Source organism: Sinohyriopsis cumingii, chromosome 17 (genome assembly GCF_028554795.1).
Source record: "Sinohyriopsis cumingii isolate HCF-2022 chromosome 17, ASM2855479v2, whole genome shotgun sequence".
NCBI lineage: Eukaryota > Metazoa > Mollusca > Bivalvia > Unionida > Unionidae > Sinohyriopsis > Sinohyriopsis cumingii.
Genome location: NC_142977.1, coordinates 37,200,824 through 37,218,601, shown reverse-complemented (window position 1 = coordinate 37,218,601; position 17,778 = coordinate 37,200,824). Strand labels below are relative to the sequence as shown.

The 17,778-nt window shown below is 38.8% G+C and overlaps 1 protein-coding gene across 1 annotated transcript in view; it reads left to right on the top strand.

The window, feature by feature from the left end:
• LOC149778441 (uncharacterized) overlaps positions 1-17,421 on the top strand; it is a 38,009-nt gene extending 20,588 nt beyond the window's left edge. The window contains exons 3-4 of the mRNA XM_089939274.1: positions 15,808-16,050; positions 17,212-17,421. Of these exons, the coding sequence (XP_089795400.1) occupies positions 15,808-16,050; positions 17,212-17,403 (435 nt within the window). The 3' untranslated portion in view covers positions 17,404-17,421. The remainder of the gene's footprint in view (positions 1-15,807; positions 16,051-17,211) is intronic.
• Positions 17,422-17,778: the final 357 nt, after the last annotated feature.

Below are 17,778 nucleotides of genomic sequence, written 5' to 3'. Positions count from 1 at the left end.
TCATCTAAATCAGAGTATTAGCTTACATGTGATGTGTATTTTGTTAAGGTATACAAGTACAAAATAGAACAAATTTTACAGTTCTGTTAATTCAAAACTTACATTTTGAATAAACAAGGATATATCTCAGATGAAAACAGAACAACAATATATTTCATATTCAAAAGTTAGGCTAAAGATGTAGTTTATAGCGATGGCACTTTTTTACCAGATGGTTATGAAAGTATGGTCTAATAACAATTAATATAATTTATCAGATTCTGTTGGACTTGGAATAAATGAGTCTACAAATTAAAGCGAGGTAAAATGCAAATCCAGCAGCTGATAACAAGTCTACAAAAATTCGTCAATAAATTTATTACGGAGAAACTGCAGAAATTAACCAAGATAATATTATTAATGATAATTATGTAGACAATCCTTAAATTACGACTCTTAAACAGGGCAACTGTACCACAGTTAGAACCGCTCCGATGGCCTAGTGGTTAGAGCGTCCGCCACGGAAGCGGAAGGTCGTGGGTTCGATCCCCGGCCGAGTCATACCAAAGACTTACAAAAATGGTACTTAACGGCTGCCTCGATTGGCGATCAGCATTAAGAGGTTAGTGTTAGGACTGGTCGGCCTGGTGTCAGGATAATGTGACTGGGTGGGACATCAAGCTACATGTCTGTGGCATGATGCCCCAGTGCTAGACAACACTATAAACTGTCACACTGCAGACATCGTAGCAATATGACTGAAAATTTGTTAAAGCTACGTTAAAAATGTTAATCACACACACACACACACACAACAATTAGGACGACAAGACTGATCTAGGTCACAGCCCACTACCTCGCATGATTTTTTGTTTAACTTAAACTAATAATTTTTCTGTCAGTCGTTTGTTGTTGTTGAACCATACAATTCTTCATGATCTATGCTGTAAAGCATCCCGCTACTGCTGAAAAATCTGTAATTGTTACGTAAGCCAATCGCAATAGTTTCATCAATATGTGTCTGCATTTCTAGCTCTGACATGTTATTTCTTAGATCACAGAATATATTCAATATTATATGGATATAATTAAGATCAGTCTAATCGATGTAAAAATTTTCTTGATCTAATTGCTATAAATTATCGCCGTATATATCTCTTTTCGGTATCACATATTTTTTTCTTGTTCTAATACTATCAATTATGATTATAGATCTCTCTTGTCGACATGCGATGCTTTTAGAGACTTAAAACTATCATTTAATTGGCTGTAGATCTTGTTGTTTGATACTGGAAGATTTTGCAGATGTGCAGTATTTGAGCTGATTCCAATTATTTCAACGACTTATTTTGCATTAATGGACCACGCAGAAGTAGTATTTCAGCAATAGTTCTCAGCAGAAGGTCTGCTTGCTTTTTCATGTATGTAACTTTTTATATTTTAAAAGGAGATTACTCTACTTTTACTGCCAATTGATAATTCGAAAAGTTGAACAAAATGTCTTGGGTGGTTCGTGCGCGCGTGTGTTTGATATTTAACGTAGCTTTAACAATTTGTCAGTCATATCGATACGATGTCTGCAATATTACAGTTTAAAGTGATGTCTAGCACATCATGCCGCAGACAACTGCTAGTACCATTTTTATAAATCTTTGATATGACTGGGTAGTTCGAAATGACCGTTTGGCTTCACATATTGGTGAAAATATAATCAAATGTACAGTCTGAATCTTCATATTGTGCTGGATTTGTAATGCTACAAACGCGTGCTGTTGAATGTTACTTGCTTGCTGCAAAGCCATAGTTAAATGCCAAATTCGCGGCGAACAGTATTTGGCAACTAGAACCAAAAGTCTGAGAAACATGCCAACAATTTGCAGGTCCACGAAAGAAACATGCGTAGAAGGATTAAAAAGAGACACTACATGTCATGTTACCTTGCATGCGCGTTGGGGCCTTTGATAGATATCATAGACGAGCAAGAGGATCTTGTAATTATCATCATAGTAGCTGGCAAGTCTGAGAATTGTAGCAACGTCAACCTTATCGAAGAGACCTTGATTTTTGTTCCAGCCACACGTTCTTCATTCTCATCATTCTGTATTGTTATTGTCTTTGCATTAGCCTTCCATGGACTTCCAAAGATGCTTCACGCGAAAATAAAATACCTAGATGAATATAGGAACCCTTGAAAGAAGGTTTATTAGGTCACTCAAAGGCAGAAAAATGTGTTTTCACAAGGCCAAGCGCAAAAGAAATGGGATAGTATATTTAATGGAGGTTCTGAACCTGACGACGAAATGAAGTCAAAAAAGGGAAAGTTCTGGCTCAGATTTTGTACGACGGCTATGGAAATAACTGTGGTCATTAGAGTCTCCCACGTAGGATGGCTATGAGAATATATTGAAACGTTTTCATGTGGCTGTGGCGTTTGTTAATAACGAGTTGAGTTATATCCAAGATGAGTTTTTCGGAGGTGGACTTGAATGAGTATGAGGTTGATCAGTGGAGGAGACAGTGCCATAGTTATCGGAGACCAGCGCAGAGATACAAGCAGCAGTAATATATCCAAAAAAGTTAAACCAAATTAGTTCATCAGCATCACAGCGAGATCATTTTTTTTTTAATTGCTTAACCTGGTCACGGGAGCTTCGCTTCCTGGTCGCCAGACATTCATGAAATTTGATAATGTGTTTAAGCGTATTTTTTAGGTGATAAAACTTCCAGAGCATGCAGCGATGACCTACACCCGATACTTGAAATGATCGTTATATGTTCTGCATATCTCACATGTCGATGAGATCGGCTGACCATATATCGTCTTCCCTCAGAGCAATGACTTTGGGGCGTGGAAAATTCTTGCTAACAGGCTCATGACCTTTTTCCGCTAACATATGCGATTCTGACAACTTTGACGCATTCGTCACTCCCACATTGTGCGTCTTCTCGCGTTGTGTTTTCACACAGTGCGTCTTAACACCCACACTGGGTATCATACCGATGCCTAACTTATGTTTAGTTCCTATGATCCCACGTAGCAGAGTGCGGTCATCTCGCTCTCTAAACTTTTATGGTCTTAGTTCTCTTAAGTCCCTCTTGATAATCCATGTAACAGACATCGTACTGCAGCGCAATCGCATCCACGCCATTATAGGTTTCCTGACCAGGAAGAGGTTGAACGTTTTAATCCAGGTGTTTTTCTATCGGATTTTATCGTCCGTAGTATTTATGTCCTGGTAATGTCCATTCTCTGAATGGTCTTGGAAGTTTTCCGATAGGTTTTTTGAATGTCAATATCACCACGTTGTTTACAATCTCCCACAGCAGATTTTAAGTATTGTATCACCCCATCTAGAGGAGGCAAACCAAAATGCTCAACGTTGCACAGCTGTGAATCATTATATACTGATATCCAATGAGTTCCTGGTCAATCATGATAATTTTTGAAATTTTTTAATCACACAGCTCGCATCGTGATTTCTTTGATCCGGCAAGTTGATTCTTAAAACACACCTCTTAAATTTGTAACGATCGGTGATAAATCTCTCATTGTCAAGGTTACACAACGGAGCTGTCAAAAAGACAGTCTTTGTTGCTTGGGACTTTGTTGCCAGTGTTCATTTTTTTCTCGAGCAAGTGATCTCCTGGAGATACCTGTCTCAGCAAGTTGTTTGCGGAAATACTTTTCCCACGTGTAGTTTCAAAAACTGAAGTCTTCTTCCGCTAGCGAACATTCCTGGAAGAATTCCAGCGAGACCTGCTAAAACAGTGGTGCGATAAACCCTCCTTGTTTTGAAAGTTGAGACGCAGACAATTTGAGAACAATCCGTTTCTTTGTAGTAGCATGTTGAACCACAGATGTAGCCTGCCGATAAGCATGATCGTATCGGTTCATGCTACCAAATTAAGTATGATCGATATCGGTGTCTAATGTTTAGCGGCCGTAGCAATATTTTTTTCTGCTGTGGCGACAGCGTTAATCCTACTGGTACATAAGACATTGTTTTCACTGTATTTTACATCAGATATTTTTCACTTCTTTTGTTTTTATATGCTGCTAACGATGTGACCATTGCACGTTTTTTGACGGCGAGCAACACCGTTTCTGAAAACACAGTTGCGGGCAACACGTTGCCTGACACTGCCTTTTGTGTTGCTCCAGTGATAGCTGCAGGAAGACCCAGTGGAAGCAATACAGAGCCTAACAATTTAAGTGCAAATAGTTTTTGACGCTGTCAATGGAAATACCACTCGTAACTTTCTTGTTACTTTTTCGCTTGATTTTACTCTTGCGAGCACGATGTGATCGAGGTATTATTATTTTGCGTGAAAGTAACATCCACAAAATGCCTGTAAGTGTTTTACCTGGTCTGCAATCACATTCATTTTTCCGTTAAGCACATCCAGCGTCATAAATCGATTTGATGTCACCAGTGCGTAGCAGACATAATCTGAACCAGGATCACCAAAGGTCCTCCTGATTTGTATAGTCACTGAGGAATCTTTGAGACGCTGTGAATGTTTTAGACACATCAAAATTGAAAATGGGATACAATGCTGCCAATTGATCCAGCTATACCTGGTTCCCTCTATCTGTATCTTGGTATTTTTGCATGGCTTCCATGAGCATCATATACGTGCGTAAATAATTTCTTTTAGCTACAGCAAAATTACACTGAAAATCACGTTCCGGGTATTGCCTGTTTTTGATACGAACGTGAGTGCGAGATAAACTTAAATTATCGAAAATGTGTTTGTTTCAAGTCTGATCATCACGCCGTGCCGCTAACTGAAATGCCGCGAAAACATGCCATCGAAGTTTGGTACCTAGCGGTGACTCTCCACGAAGTGGCTTGTTTTGCACGTGCAAATTGCTGCATGTAAATTCGGTTTTGCTCAAAGTAAAGTTCTTTTGGTAGATCGATGATCATATGAGCAGCCGAGGGTGTAATTTTAGGCATCCACGTCTTGGTAAATTTACCATCTGCTGGAGCTGCAGCTGCACTGGTTTTTTACATGTATTGAGCTGGAGAATCTCTTTCTAACATCAGACTATGGCAGACTATTACATGCGACTCGGGATTCTTCAGCTTAAGACGTACGTGACTATGGAGGACTTCCGCCAAAGTCCAACCTGAAGTTGAACGCGCAGACTCATTTGTACCACAACCATTTAAATGTTATCACATGCAGGATCTTGAGTTACGGAGTGATGATGAGTATATGATTTATTTCTATTGGCACGAAGGAAATTATACCCAAGATCGTTTGTTTTTGTGAAAGGAAGCGACATTTCAGCTTCATTCGGCCAATAATCAGTGTTGCCGTATAGCGGATTTGTACATTCTGCATTTTGGTGAATTTTTCCAAACTTTCTTCAAAGGAAGCATATTTTCTTCCAATGGACCTGCCCTAATGAGACAAAGTATATACTTTTGATAGTGTTATTATGTATGCATTTGTGGGAGACTTGATTTTGGTTCGCAGATTTGCTTTAATGCATGCACGTGTGTAAATGTTGCAAAGGATTCTCGTGCATTACAGGCATAGAAGCGATTCTCATCCTCAGTCGATTTCATAATTTGTATTCTTTAATTCACTATCTAGAACACGCAAAGATATTTAATCATGATGATCGATTACTTGCGCTTGTGTGGGGATTGGGCGCTGACACTGTGAGGCTGGGTATCTACATGTAATAAGGATCAGGATGTCAGCGTCCACAATTTCCATACTCGTACCATAAAATTCCTCCCCAGGGGAATAAATATGCGCTCTTTCAGACACAGACAACCATAATTTGTGCTGGATGGGTATAAATAAACGAAAAAGTCTGCTACTCCAATATTTCAATGATATCCTAACAGACGAAAATACTCCAATGATTGATGCAGTCGGACGTAATATTTAGCAATACGAAACTACGACGGAAATAAATTTCACCTGGTCACGCCACCAAAAATGTAAAAGGGCAATTTAAAAGAGAGAAAACTAAATTAGGGTTTTCTCAGTGTTTTACACCCCAATAAGCAACTGACATGATTTATTTTGGCTGGGGGATGCGTGCTGATGCATGTCAGTAAAGTTAGTAAACTACGGACGGACGAACGTATTTAGTCAAGACTTTAGATAATCCCTGTATATTTCAGTTATTCCAATCCAGCTTCATTCCTATTTTGATGGGTATTCGGTGATATAATTTAGATATTGTAGAAGCAGGAGGGTAGATAGTAAAGCCTTAAAATTCAATGAGAGAGAGAGAGAGAGAGAGAGAGACAGAGAGAGAGAGAGAACGTAAAGAACGATAGCTCATTTCCTTAGAATGAAGTTACTGTTTAACGGAAATAATAGGCATAGATTACATTTAAATAAACAGTTTTAGTGAGGGATCTGGTTTGGACGGATGGAGACAAAGCTTATGGGGGAAATTAAGAAACAAGAATGGAACACGATAAATGATATGATAAATGGGACCATGCTGAATTGATTACCATTTTAGACACCACACAGGCGAGTATATCGTCTCGTTTTTAGTAACAACTTTGATATAACGCCACACAATGGCTGCATTACGAAACAGCATCGATAACTGTAAGCTGAGATCCCGCCGAACCAAAGCTTAACCAGTCGAAAAGTATAATTATTCAACAACCCCACACCTCCCTTTAGAGTTTCAGTACAGTTTTTATACTGTTTGTGGTAATTGTACTGTTCTGTTCTTTGTTTAGACTACTATCTAAGCACAGTAGTCAACAGATGAGAGAGAGAGAGAGAGAGAGAGAGAGAGAGAGAGAGAGAGAGAATTACACTATTTGGTCACAAACGGTTACTTCGTTGTCGGGAAGTGCGTTAAGACGTCGATGTACTTGAGACTGTGTTGATGCGTAAAATATTTCCACATGTGTTCTTTCAAAGTGCTTTGAAAACGTAACACGATGCTGGCTTTAGTTTCGGGATTCTCGGTGGTGAAAAAATGAATGTCAGGTTTCTTCAATTCTTTTTGGAAAGCTTGGTTCAGAAATTTGGTGCCTTTATCGGTTTGTCATCGAAGAGAGTGACAACCACTTGTTTGTTTTAACACCAGTTTGAGGGTTCGCACTAACTCACTGCTCGATTTGGAAGTCAATGGCACGACCCAGGCAAGTTTGGAAAAGACTTCGATGACACAAAGCAAATATTTGTAGCTACGATTGTAGGTGGCCAATTGAGAGACATTGGGTAAATCAGCTTACCATTGTTGATCGATGTCCTGCATTCAGATGTGACTTCTTGAAAATTTTCGTCCATTGGTTTTATGTGAAGTGTCCGTGGCTTGTTCTTGTAACCATCGTTGCACTTGAGGTAAACGGAGACTTTTCAGACGGGTTTTGGCAGCACGATACAATTTCTGAACTCATCCGTAACCCGCAGGATGGGATGGATCGTAGTAAATGCTGGCTAACACCTTTTCCATTTTTTGATAAGTTACCCACTCTTCGTTGATGTAACTTTGGATAAGGCGAGATGGTGGTTTGGAATCGGCTTTACGTGTCCGACGTGTCAAGGGAGTAGAAGTCGAGGGTAGTGGTGACACTGGTGGTGGTAATGGGATGACTTCGGTCTTCTTTTCTTTTTCACTTCTGGTTTCCTTTATTTCTTTCTCACTTCTGCCGAAGAAGTAGTGGACATCATCTTTTTAACCCAAGCTTTGAGTTATTCTCGTTGAGGAGTGGGGGAAGGGGTCAACAAGGACGCTGAAATCTTACTAGGGATGGGAGCTGCTGATGGTGTTTGAAAGACTTCTCGTGCCTCTTCTTCCTCTGACTGCGTCTGTCTTGACCGCTAAGGGTGGTGGTGCTGGTGATGGACTGTTCATCAGGGTCTTAAAATCTTTCAGAGTTGGCAAAGCTGTTTCGTCGCAAGCTTTCTGTTGAAAGAGCTGCAGTCGTTGCAACAGTTGACCGTACCTTTACGATTTTTCCGTTTCGGACAAATTGTTGCGATCCATTACCGATTGCAATTAGTGTTGTAACTGGGACATCTCCGTCAAATGAGGATTGGGAGGTAAAGTCTGGGTCCGTTGCTCTTGCCAACGATGGAACTCCATCCATCGTTTGTAAGGCACTAAAGTCAGTTTTCGTCCTTTTCGGATTTCATTGGTCACGTCTGAGATCTTATAACTCCCGATGTCCCTTTATCTTTTGGGTCTTCTTTTTATCTTGCTCCCATGAGTCCTCCCAGCATTGTTCCCAATACTCCTTTCAGCAAGGGTCCTAACACAATGGGCACAATTCATCCGCGGTGAACCAGCATGTTCTTCTTTTTTGTCGGATGGGTGTTTTCTTCTTGACCATTTGACGAAGAAGGTTTCGATGCTTGGCTAACATTTACGGACGGTATCGACGATGTCTTTGGAGGATGTTTGAATGAGTTGTTTTCACATGGGTGGAGGGCTTTGGGTAGGACGGACAAGACGTCCCAACGTTTGGCTAAACGAGGAGGAAGTCCTTTACTTGTCTTTCCTTCGGGGTTAGAAGAAGGATGACTTCTAAGGGGTGACATCTATATTTTGGTTCCGGAGCATAAAAAACACTGATTCTCATTCTCTACCGCACGTCTTTTTTATACATTAATCCGTCGCCACTGATTGTCTTTACATCGTATCAACTTGATGACAGGCTTCACACGTTGTGGAGGGGTTCGAAAAGGACTAAATCGGGACAGTTCTTGATTGGACAAATCCAGTAAACTCTGTAACATACCTGATCTCTCTTGGACTTTGATTTTAGGAGCAGGTACTTTGCGAGCAGCTGCCACTGCAGCTAATGAGGAGGAGGGTGTCATCTTTGGAGGACAAGTTCTTGGAGTCGCGGGTTTCCATTGTTTCATCAAATGGGGAAGAACGGGTGTCAAGTTGGATATGGCAAGATACACCAACAACGGAGAAGTGGAAGAACTTGAGGCTACTGAAGACGGTATCAACGTCGCCGAAAATCGTGGTTTGCCAAAGTAAGGTTGCGTCCTGGCCAAAGTGGCTCTCTTGCGGGTGGAAGCTGTTTTCTGTGGGCTTTTCTTTTTCTAGGGACTTTTCTTTTTCTTTTTCTGTGGGGTTTTCTTTTTCTGGGGCTGTGACCTGGTCTTGACACGGTTGTTCTTTTTCTTCTTTTGGGTTCGTTTGGCTTTAATGGGAGTGGCTTTTTTCTTCGGAAGGACTTTGGGGGCATTAGGATCCCATTTTTAGAGGGAGCGAATGATGACACTTCCTAGAGAACCGCTACCTCCAGGTTTTAAAATCATTTGCTTTTTGGTTTGAGTGTCGATGCAGGGATCGGCTAGTTGCGTCAAGGCTACTTTGTTTCTGTCAAAATAGCTTTTGGTTTGATGAAGAATGTGAATGATGCCTTGCAGTGATTGATATGCTGTCGCCATAAACCATCGTAAGACTTCTTTGAGACTGGCTTCTAAGACATGAGCACGTATTTGTGGATTCTTTTCGCGACTGATCCCTTACAAGGCACTACTAAATTTTACGGGAAGATGAGACTGAAGGGACGTCACGTTGACGCTGTATGAGACAGACCCAAAGTGTCCGCGACTTTTATAGAATTTGTGTTGTTGTTAAGTCGACGACGTGGACTTATACACGACAGGCCCTCCGTCTTGGCACGAGTGGTGAAACAGATGGGTACGAAATCGCAAATAATCGGGGGTGGTGGGTTTTAAATCCTCGAGTAAATAGGTGTGTGGGATCTGAGTGGCATTTTCGTATGCATGAGTCAGCCAGTGCGTTCCTAACTGTTTGGCTAAGACTTGCACTTGCGATTTATCTCTAGGGCTTTTAAACAAGACCACGTAATGAGCACTGAGAATGATTGTGCGGTGGGCTTTACTTTGTTGAAACAAATTTTGGGTGATGTAAATGACACTGGCATTACGATGATGCCCTTTGCGCTTAAAACCACAACTAATACTACTGCTGCTATTACCACTACTACTCCACAACTACTACTACTACGACTGCCGTTACTACTACTACCACATTTAATACGACTGCCGTTACTACTACTACCACATTTAATACGACTGCCGTTACTACTACTACTACTACTACCACATCTGATACTACTGATGCTACTACTACTACCACAACTAAGACTACTGATACTGTTACTACTACTAATAGTCCACAAATACAACTACTACTACTACTGCTGTTACTACTGCCACCATAAACCATCACTATTACTGCAGTTACAACTTCTACCACAACTATTACTACATCTGCTGCTACAACTACTGCGATTACACTATCATTACAATCATCAACACCACCACCATTACTACTACTACTACTACTACTACTACTACTACGGCTTTTACTGTTAGTGCTAATATTGCCACCATCACCATCACTATCATGAACATCTATTATTATATGCATGTTTCAATGACATTCTTTTCCTCGTTGCTGTCTGTTCTGGGTTAAATGCGTACTGAGTTTTATTTTAGTTCCCGACCAAAATTGAAACAGCTATAAGGTACCCGTAAATTAAACCATCAGTATAAACTTCCATGGGTTATTCACATATATGAGCCCAACTCATGTGCAGATTTTAATTTAGAAATAGTTAATATTTATCATGAGCATTCACGACGACGAAATGCAGCTTTACTTTCTTTCTTAGATTCACTAACATAGAGTTAGGGGAGGGAAATGGAAAGGACTTCTATTTGAGCCATGAAAGCGTCATTTGACAACACTTGGAATGAAAAACTGATTGCATTTTCTCCATAATCATTTTCTTCATAGCAGTCTATTGAAGTTAAGTTTCTTTTCAAGCTGACGTACACACGAATCACTGTATACCTATATGGGAAAACATAACCTTGCACTCAAAAGGCACAGCCAGCTAGCTGACAAATATATTTTGACGCCTTGGCAGTTGCAACATTCAGTTCAACTGTAGATGAGGAGAGGGTGATTGGGTACACAGAGTCCTGTCCTTTACTCTAAAAATGTAGTTATTCATCTTTTCATCAAGATTTATAAAGAAAAAAGATAAAAAGTATATAACGCGATATTATCATATATATATATATATATATATATATATATATATATATATATATATATATATATATATATATATATATATATATATATATATATCGCTCTTCCCGCTTGAAAATGTTTCAGTTCGAATACAAATCAAAAAGAGACCATCAATCTTGTGTATATTCAGTATCTCTCTGTATCTCTCTGTGTTCTTTTTGGATAACGATACATGTTTGCTGGTTATGGATTTTGACTGTATTAGAAGGTCACGATAATGTACACGTTCCATTAACTGTTCAAAAGCACAGCTCTTCACTTTAGACTGTGTTAGGAATATATAAACCGATGCTTGTGCTGGGACGTGTGGAACTGACAATGTAGTGATTTGTTCACAAAAAGTAGTTTATTGTGCTTGGAATAAATAAACATTCAAAATTAAGGTCTAGGACCTGAAATTGTTGACTGTGTCTATAGACCGTTGTTCCAAAGGTCGCTAGGTCCTTCACAATTCTAAATATTCTCCGCATTCAATTTGACGGCTTAGCGTTATGAAAGGGTAAAATATAGCAGCAAAGAATCAAACTGTTCATGAATAGGTGGATGTGCTTTGAATTTAGTATGTATTTAGATTGAGATGTGTGGCATGACAGGCCTATATAAGTACAAGGACCTGTTTATATGGAGATGTGTAGCATAATAAGCTGATTTCTGTATGCGGACCTCTATTTCGAAATATGCGGAGACTGACTATTCACAAAGAAACTTACCTGTCACATCAGATCCGTAACGCACTTGTCTGTTTTTTTCTCTCCTGAAGTATTAGGTAAATTCTCTTCTTAGGCTAAATCAGACCTTCCAACAAGCTTTATTTGAGGTAAGTGTATAAAAAGATGTAGCACGTAAGTAATTGAGTAAACCAGGGGTCGGTAAAGTACGGCACGCGTGCCATATGATGGAACATCAAGAAGTTTTGTGTGGCACGCGAAGGGCAGCCAAAAGTCTAGATTTTAACATGTTACTCTCTTACTGGTGTGACGCGCTCGTTCATTTTTAATTAATCCGGAAAAATGTGGCAAGCTGTGTAAAATAGGTTGCCGACCCCTGTAGTAAACATTTGTTTGTTTTGGAGTCATTTTTATGGTTGGGCACTTGCAAAATTACTTAATTATAAATTGTTACGGATGCTTAAATATGCACTAGTAATGGAGCTGGAAAAGGTAAACGCCAGTAGGAACTGTTTCCATCGCAACTCGACTCCGCTAACATTTTACCTTCTGGTAAAGCTGAACTCAGTTTGAGGTCGAAAAGTAACAGTAATGATTGCAGAATTACTCGTGCTTCTTGCAATCGTTGTCATCACACGAGTTGTATTGGGATAATGATTCTTTCAAAAAGTGTCACAATAGCAGATAGACACAATTATTCTCAAAGAGTTAAGCATGTTCTGACAATTGTTAAAAAAATTGATATAAAAAAACTTAAATTGTGTGAGTTTTGAGCGGTGGTAAAAAGTGGACAGCTATTGAGATATTCCATAGAACTTTTACATACACTATTGAAACAGTATCAGACAGCACTTAACAAACACTGATTATAGGGCATATTGCTGTGTACTACAAGACCAAGTGTAAAAGTGTCGGTGTTGATGCCGGGTGGGATAGGGTAGGTAAAGAACTTTCAATTTAAGTTCAGGTGGTGTATATGTCGTAACTAAATAATTGCCAGAGATATATCAGGCAAGTGTGAAGACAGATACAGCGACTAAGCAAATCTCTTTATTACCGTTATGAAGGTTTGAACCGCCTCAACAATCTGATTGACAACGTGCGGTTGCAAGGTGTTACGAATAATCGTCTGTATTACGTAACGAAGTTCCGATTGTATGGTTTCATGATAGCAGTATATCCTGTGCAGTCGAAGAGAAAAATGTTTTGGGTTCTATTTCACTGCATGAACAATTATTGTTAAATGACACGGTTTGCAAAAAGATTTTGATTTAATTAATTACAACTTTGTCCATATATTGAATGTAGAATTTGTGCTAATCATTCGCCGTAGAATTAATAGAACTAGACCTTTTCTATATTCATACTCAAGTGTTATTTACAAGAGTATAACGATATACATGTTGGGCATGGATCTCTCGAATATAAGTCGTGATGGAGTGTGTATCCAAAGGTCAGGTTAGCTCAAGCATGATAAAAAACCGGCCTTGAATTCATAACACTTTAAAATTACATCGGTCAGTCTCGAGACTCAATCATTGTAAATTATTTGTACCCTTAACCATCAGTCTTCAATATTTGCATGTATATGTTATGAGGTAATAATAACTAGATATGAAATTTTCATGTAAGTATAAGTAACAGTTTATGAGATATTTAATGTCTATGTTTTGAATAAATTGTCTTTAAATGAAGATCTAATAATTTCGAGCAATATGTTCAACTTTAGAGAAGGTTTAAAGTGGGAAAATATTTCGTATCTGGAGTTTGAACCCAGCATTATATGCAAAAAGTCTTGGCTCGTTGGAACTCTAAGTCAGGCACCGTAGCATTATCAGTAGTAGTTCCAAGGGATTATCAGTTCTTTTGTTCCATACACACGTATAGATTGGCTCCAAACTTTGTAAACAGTATTGTCTACTTTGAGGGATAAATATTAACCTATTGCAAGGGCGGAGCAGGAAGGGACAAGACGGAGCCTGCTCCCCCACCCCCGGCCTCCAAACAGAGAGCGAATCAGCCGGAGCGTTTCCTAGGGTAAGTTTTTTTGTGCGGTTAGATGGCTACAATACCCTGGAAATGCTTACAATGCAGAAGCTTCTGGGTGTTCCATCCCTTGGTGCCCAAACCCTAGATTCCATCCCAAAGACCCTTCGCCTACTTTATCTTTACTTGGAAGAGTTTAGCTTCGTACTTTTGTCTCATTCGCTTTTACATTTTTTCCAACTTAACCATTTGTTGGCACCATATAGCCACTTTTGTGCTAAGGTGCCGTAAAAATCTATTACATACATGTATACCGTCGTTAACATGTTTAGCCCCACATCCTCAACACCACCGCGGTTTTGTTGTTGTTGTTTGTTTTGTTTTGTGTTTGTTTTTTGTGTGCTAAATATACCAAAAGAATGATGTTCTTTCCACTCCTCGAATTATTTTTAAATGTGCTATTTCTCCAAATGTTTTAGATTGCGATATATGGTTCACGTGTAAACACTTGCTTCGATTCGAGACGCCGCCATATTAGGAAAAAAGTGCGATTGGAAGTATAATTTAAGCATCTAGTTTGGTTATTGGCCAAGTTTTTTTTTTTTTTAAAATGACGCACAGCCCAAAAACATTCAAGTAGAAGCTATTTATATCTACTGGTTTTCTCCTCTGAAGTTTTCAAACTTCGACCAGTTTTTAGTTGGCTAATATTTGAAGCCGAGGCATAAAACTGGGCGAAACCTGAATTGATGCAAAGGCCGCTGAAGAACCACGGTAAGAGTAACGGTCGGAGGGTCTGGATATGTTCTTACCACGGTAGGCTCGCTCATTATTCAGAGATTAGGGAAAAATAATGCCATATCTGCGGCATATTGCCCTAGTGCTAGACATCACTATAAACTGCCATACTGCAGACATCGTAGCAATATGACTCCAACACACACACACACACACACACACACAATCACAAATACTGCTTACCACAGAGTCTGTCTAAGCTACAAGTTAGACAAAGTCTGTCCAAAACAAAAGTTGTGTAAAGTTTGAACATGTTGATCCAATTTTGATATTATTCGCATCTTCGTATATTGTTTTGCATATTTTCCAGGCATATTCCACTGTCTTTTCACCAAGTGTTTATTCCTCGCCCTGTAAATGATGGTAAATAGACATAGTATGCATCCGCCCATCCGTCCCTATCTGCAGCTTCATCTTTTGTGTACCTCTTATCGCTCAGATTTTGATTGATTGCTTTGATATTTGATACCAAATTCATGAAGGTGCCCACTCATTCGATAAAAAGGCTCTGATGATATTATCAAAATTATATCACTTCCTTGGCTGTTGGGTATATATTTTACGGGCAATTTATCTCTCAATTTCTATTGGATTGATTTTGATATTTGGTAGGGTTATTGCCCACCACATAGATGGGAATAGAATTCCAGAGTGAGTCTCTGAGGAATGTTTGTAATATAATCAGTCTCAATAAGCAAGTTGTCATTCCTCGTTATCAGAATACGAACTCAACAACGATCTTGAAAAAACTATTCGATATCTTCATGTTTTGGAGTTCCATTCTGATTTATTTTGACTCGATATTGTTTGCAATAATGCATTACCATTCATTTAATGCATATCATCTACAGGTATATTCTCCTGTGTAACGTAGCACAAGTTGAATAAAATAAAACCTCTAATCCTTAGTCTTCAAATTTTGTAATAATTCTAAAATAGAAGGATTTTGTTGAGCCGAAGTCATCAGCAAACAACTCAGAGAAGAAAAAATGTATAACGGTATGGAAATATCTACCTCTGTATGTGCAGGCTCTTGGCGAAAATTTAACATTGACAACATCTTTGCAGTCGGCCTTAGATTTAAGAAATAATGTTCGTAGTTTTTCCACTTAGTACGCAAAGTCCATGTAGTTTAGTTTTGATGGATAACATATGTTTCACTATTGATCAGTGAGAACAACTACACCAAGACACTGTTTTAAAACAATGCCATAAAGACATAGACATGATATCCAAAGACGAATAGTGGCATTTCAATAAGACACAACCCCCGTTTGATTGTAGGAATCCTCGCATAGCCCGTCCAGTTCCAGCACACGGACAGACCTATTGGAGTTCGCCAACGTCAACATGCAGGCGGTGAGAGAAAACGTATCCAGACGTCTGTCTACAGGTGTTGAGGGGCAGACGTCAGCTCGACGCCAATCAGTTTCCGTCGATGCAACCAACAGACCACTAATTCTTTCCGAGGGTGCTACAAACTTGGGGGCAACAGATCTTAGCAAAGACAAAAGATCTCAAATGAAGGTGAGTAAAATATGTTCAGAGTTAGTAATCTTCATTTGAACATATCAACGTATATTTTTCTCTCTCCAATAAATTTAATTTAAGCAGCGTTAAAGACCACACACGTTTAATGTAGCGTTTTATTGTAATATTTGAATAATGGTTGGTATGTTATGATCAGTAAAAGTAACCCTTGCTATCACTTGAAATATTCTGTAAAGGGAAATGTCGTTTTCAACCCATTTCAGTAAAATACAGTTCGACATTAATAACTGTTGTGTTGCGACGCTGTGATATTAAACTAAGTAACTGAATAGAGCGAAATCTAGTAAGTTTTGTAAAATTCAACAAATAATTTATTTCCCTCGAATACAAAAGAACAATTTACATAGAACTTTCAGTATTGTGACTTAAATCCAAAAATATTATTTCACATGTCCAAATGTAGAGAGCTCCAAATGAATTCCAGAGGTGATCCGAATGAATTCCCATAATGAATGTGCTGATGTACAAATAGCCTGGAACGTGGTGATGTGTTAACAGTCTTGATGTATTACAACGATATAATCCATCATGTTCCTGAATAAATTCACAATAATCCCCAAAAAGCGATTTAGTCCGAAGATATTGAGCACCTTGTAATTGTAGTGAATAATTTAAATAAAAAATCTTCTCAAGTATTAACTGAAACTCAACCAAAATTGACTCCTCCAAAGACTAATGTTAAAACAGGATTGAGTAATTTTGCTTTCTTCTCCCTTGCATAAAAACCTCAGTGTCATAATATGAGGCCGGGATGCGTGTCAAAGGTTCATTTCTAGAACATTATAAATATATATATATATATATATATATATATATATATAGAGAGAGAGAGAGAGAGAGAGAGAGAGAGAGAGAGAGAGAGAGAGAGAGAGAAAGAGAGAGAGAGAAGCCAACACAATGCAAATTACGTACATATAACAGTTGTTATCATTTAAAAATATGCACACAAAACTGGAACAAACTGCACTCCACAATTTAACAAAATTTTTCTGCAGCTAGTCGTTGAAGGCAAGTGCAACATTTATTTAAAAAATTGAAATGTATCTGTTGACTTATCACTTTCTCGAAGGCTCGAACAATTTATGTCTTCATAAAGCTGCAAATGAACTAATGCGAATGTATTGATTCTTCACGTAGGTCCCCATTACAATTACCTACGAACAGGAACGTTACAATCCAGATGGCTCGCTCCGAACCGTACACCAACTCCCGGATCAGCAGAAAAGCTGGGAAGAAGCCAAAAAGGCACGTTACATCAGATCACGTGAAAAGCGCGAACATGAGACAGAACTAACCGTCGATGAAATTTTCAATAAACCTAGTGAGTAAATCTTGCTAAGGTGACTAGTTAAAGCGTTGACTCTATTCATCTTATGCACTCACGCAAAATGAATTAGTGACACGCATTTAGTGACACGCAAAATGAATTAGTGACACGCAATTAGTGACACGCAAAATGATTTAGTGACACGCAAAATGAATTAGTGACACGCAATTAGTGAGACGCAAAATGTGACCATATCGGTGTGTTTTAGTTTGTGCAACATTTAGAACGCAAGACAGAAATAAACAGTATTCACTTTCATTACACTAAGGGTACATGGTCGCTATCAGTAAAAAAAATTCTCGATTACACATTTACATCTTCGAAAAAGGTCAGTGAATTAACAGAATTGACAGTTCAATCTAGCAGTTTAGTATTTT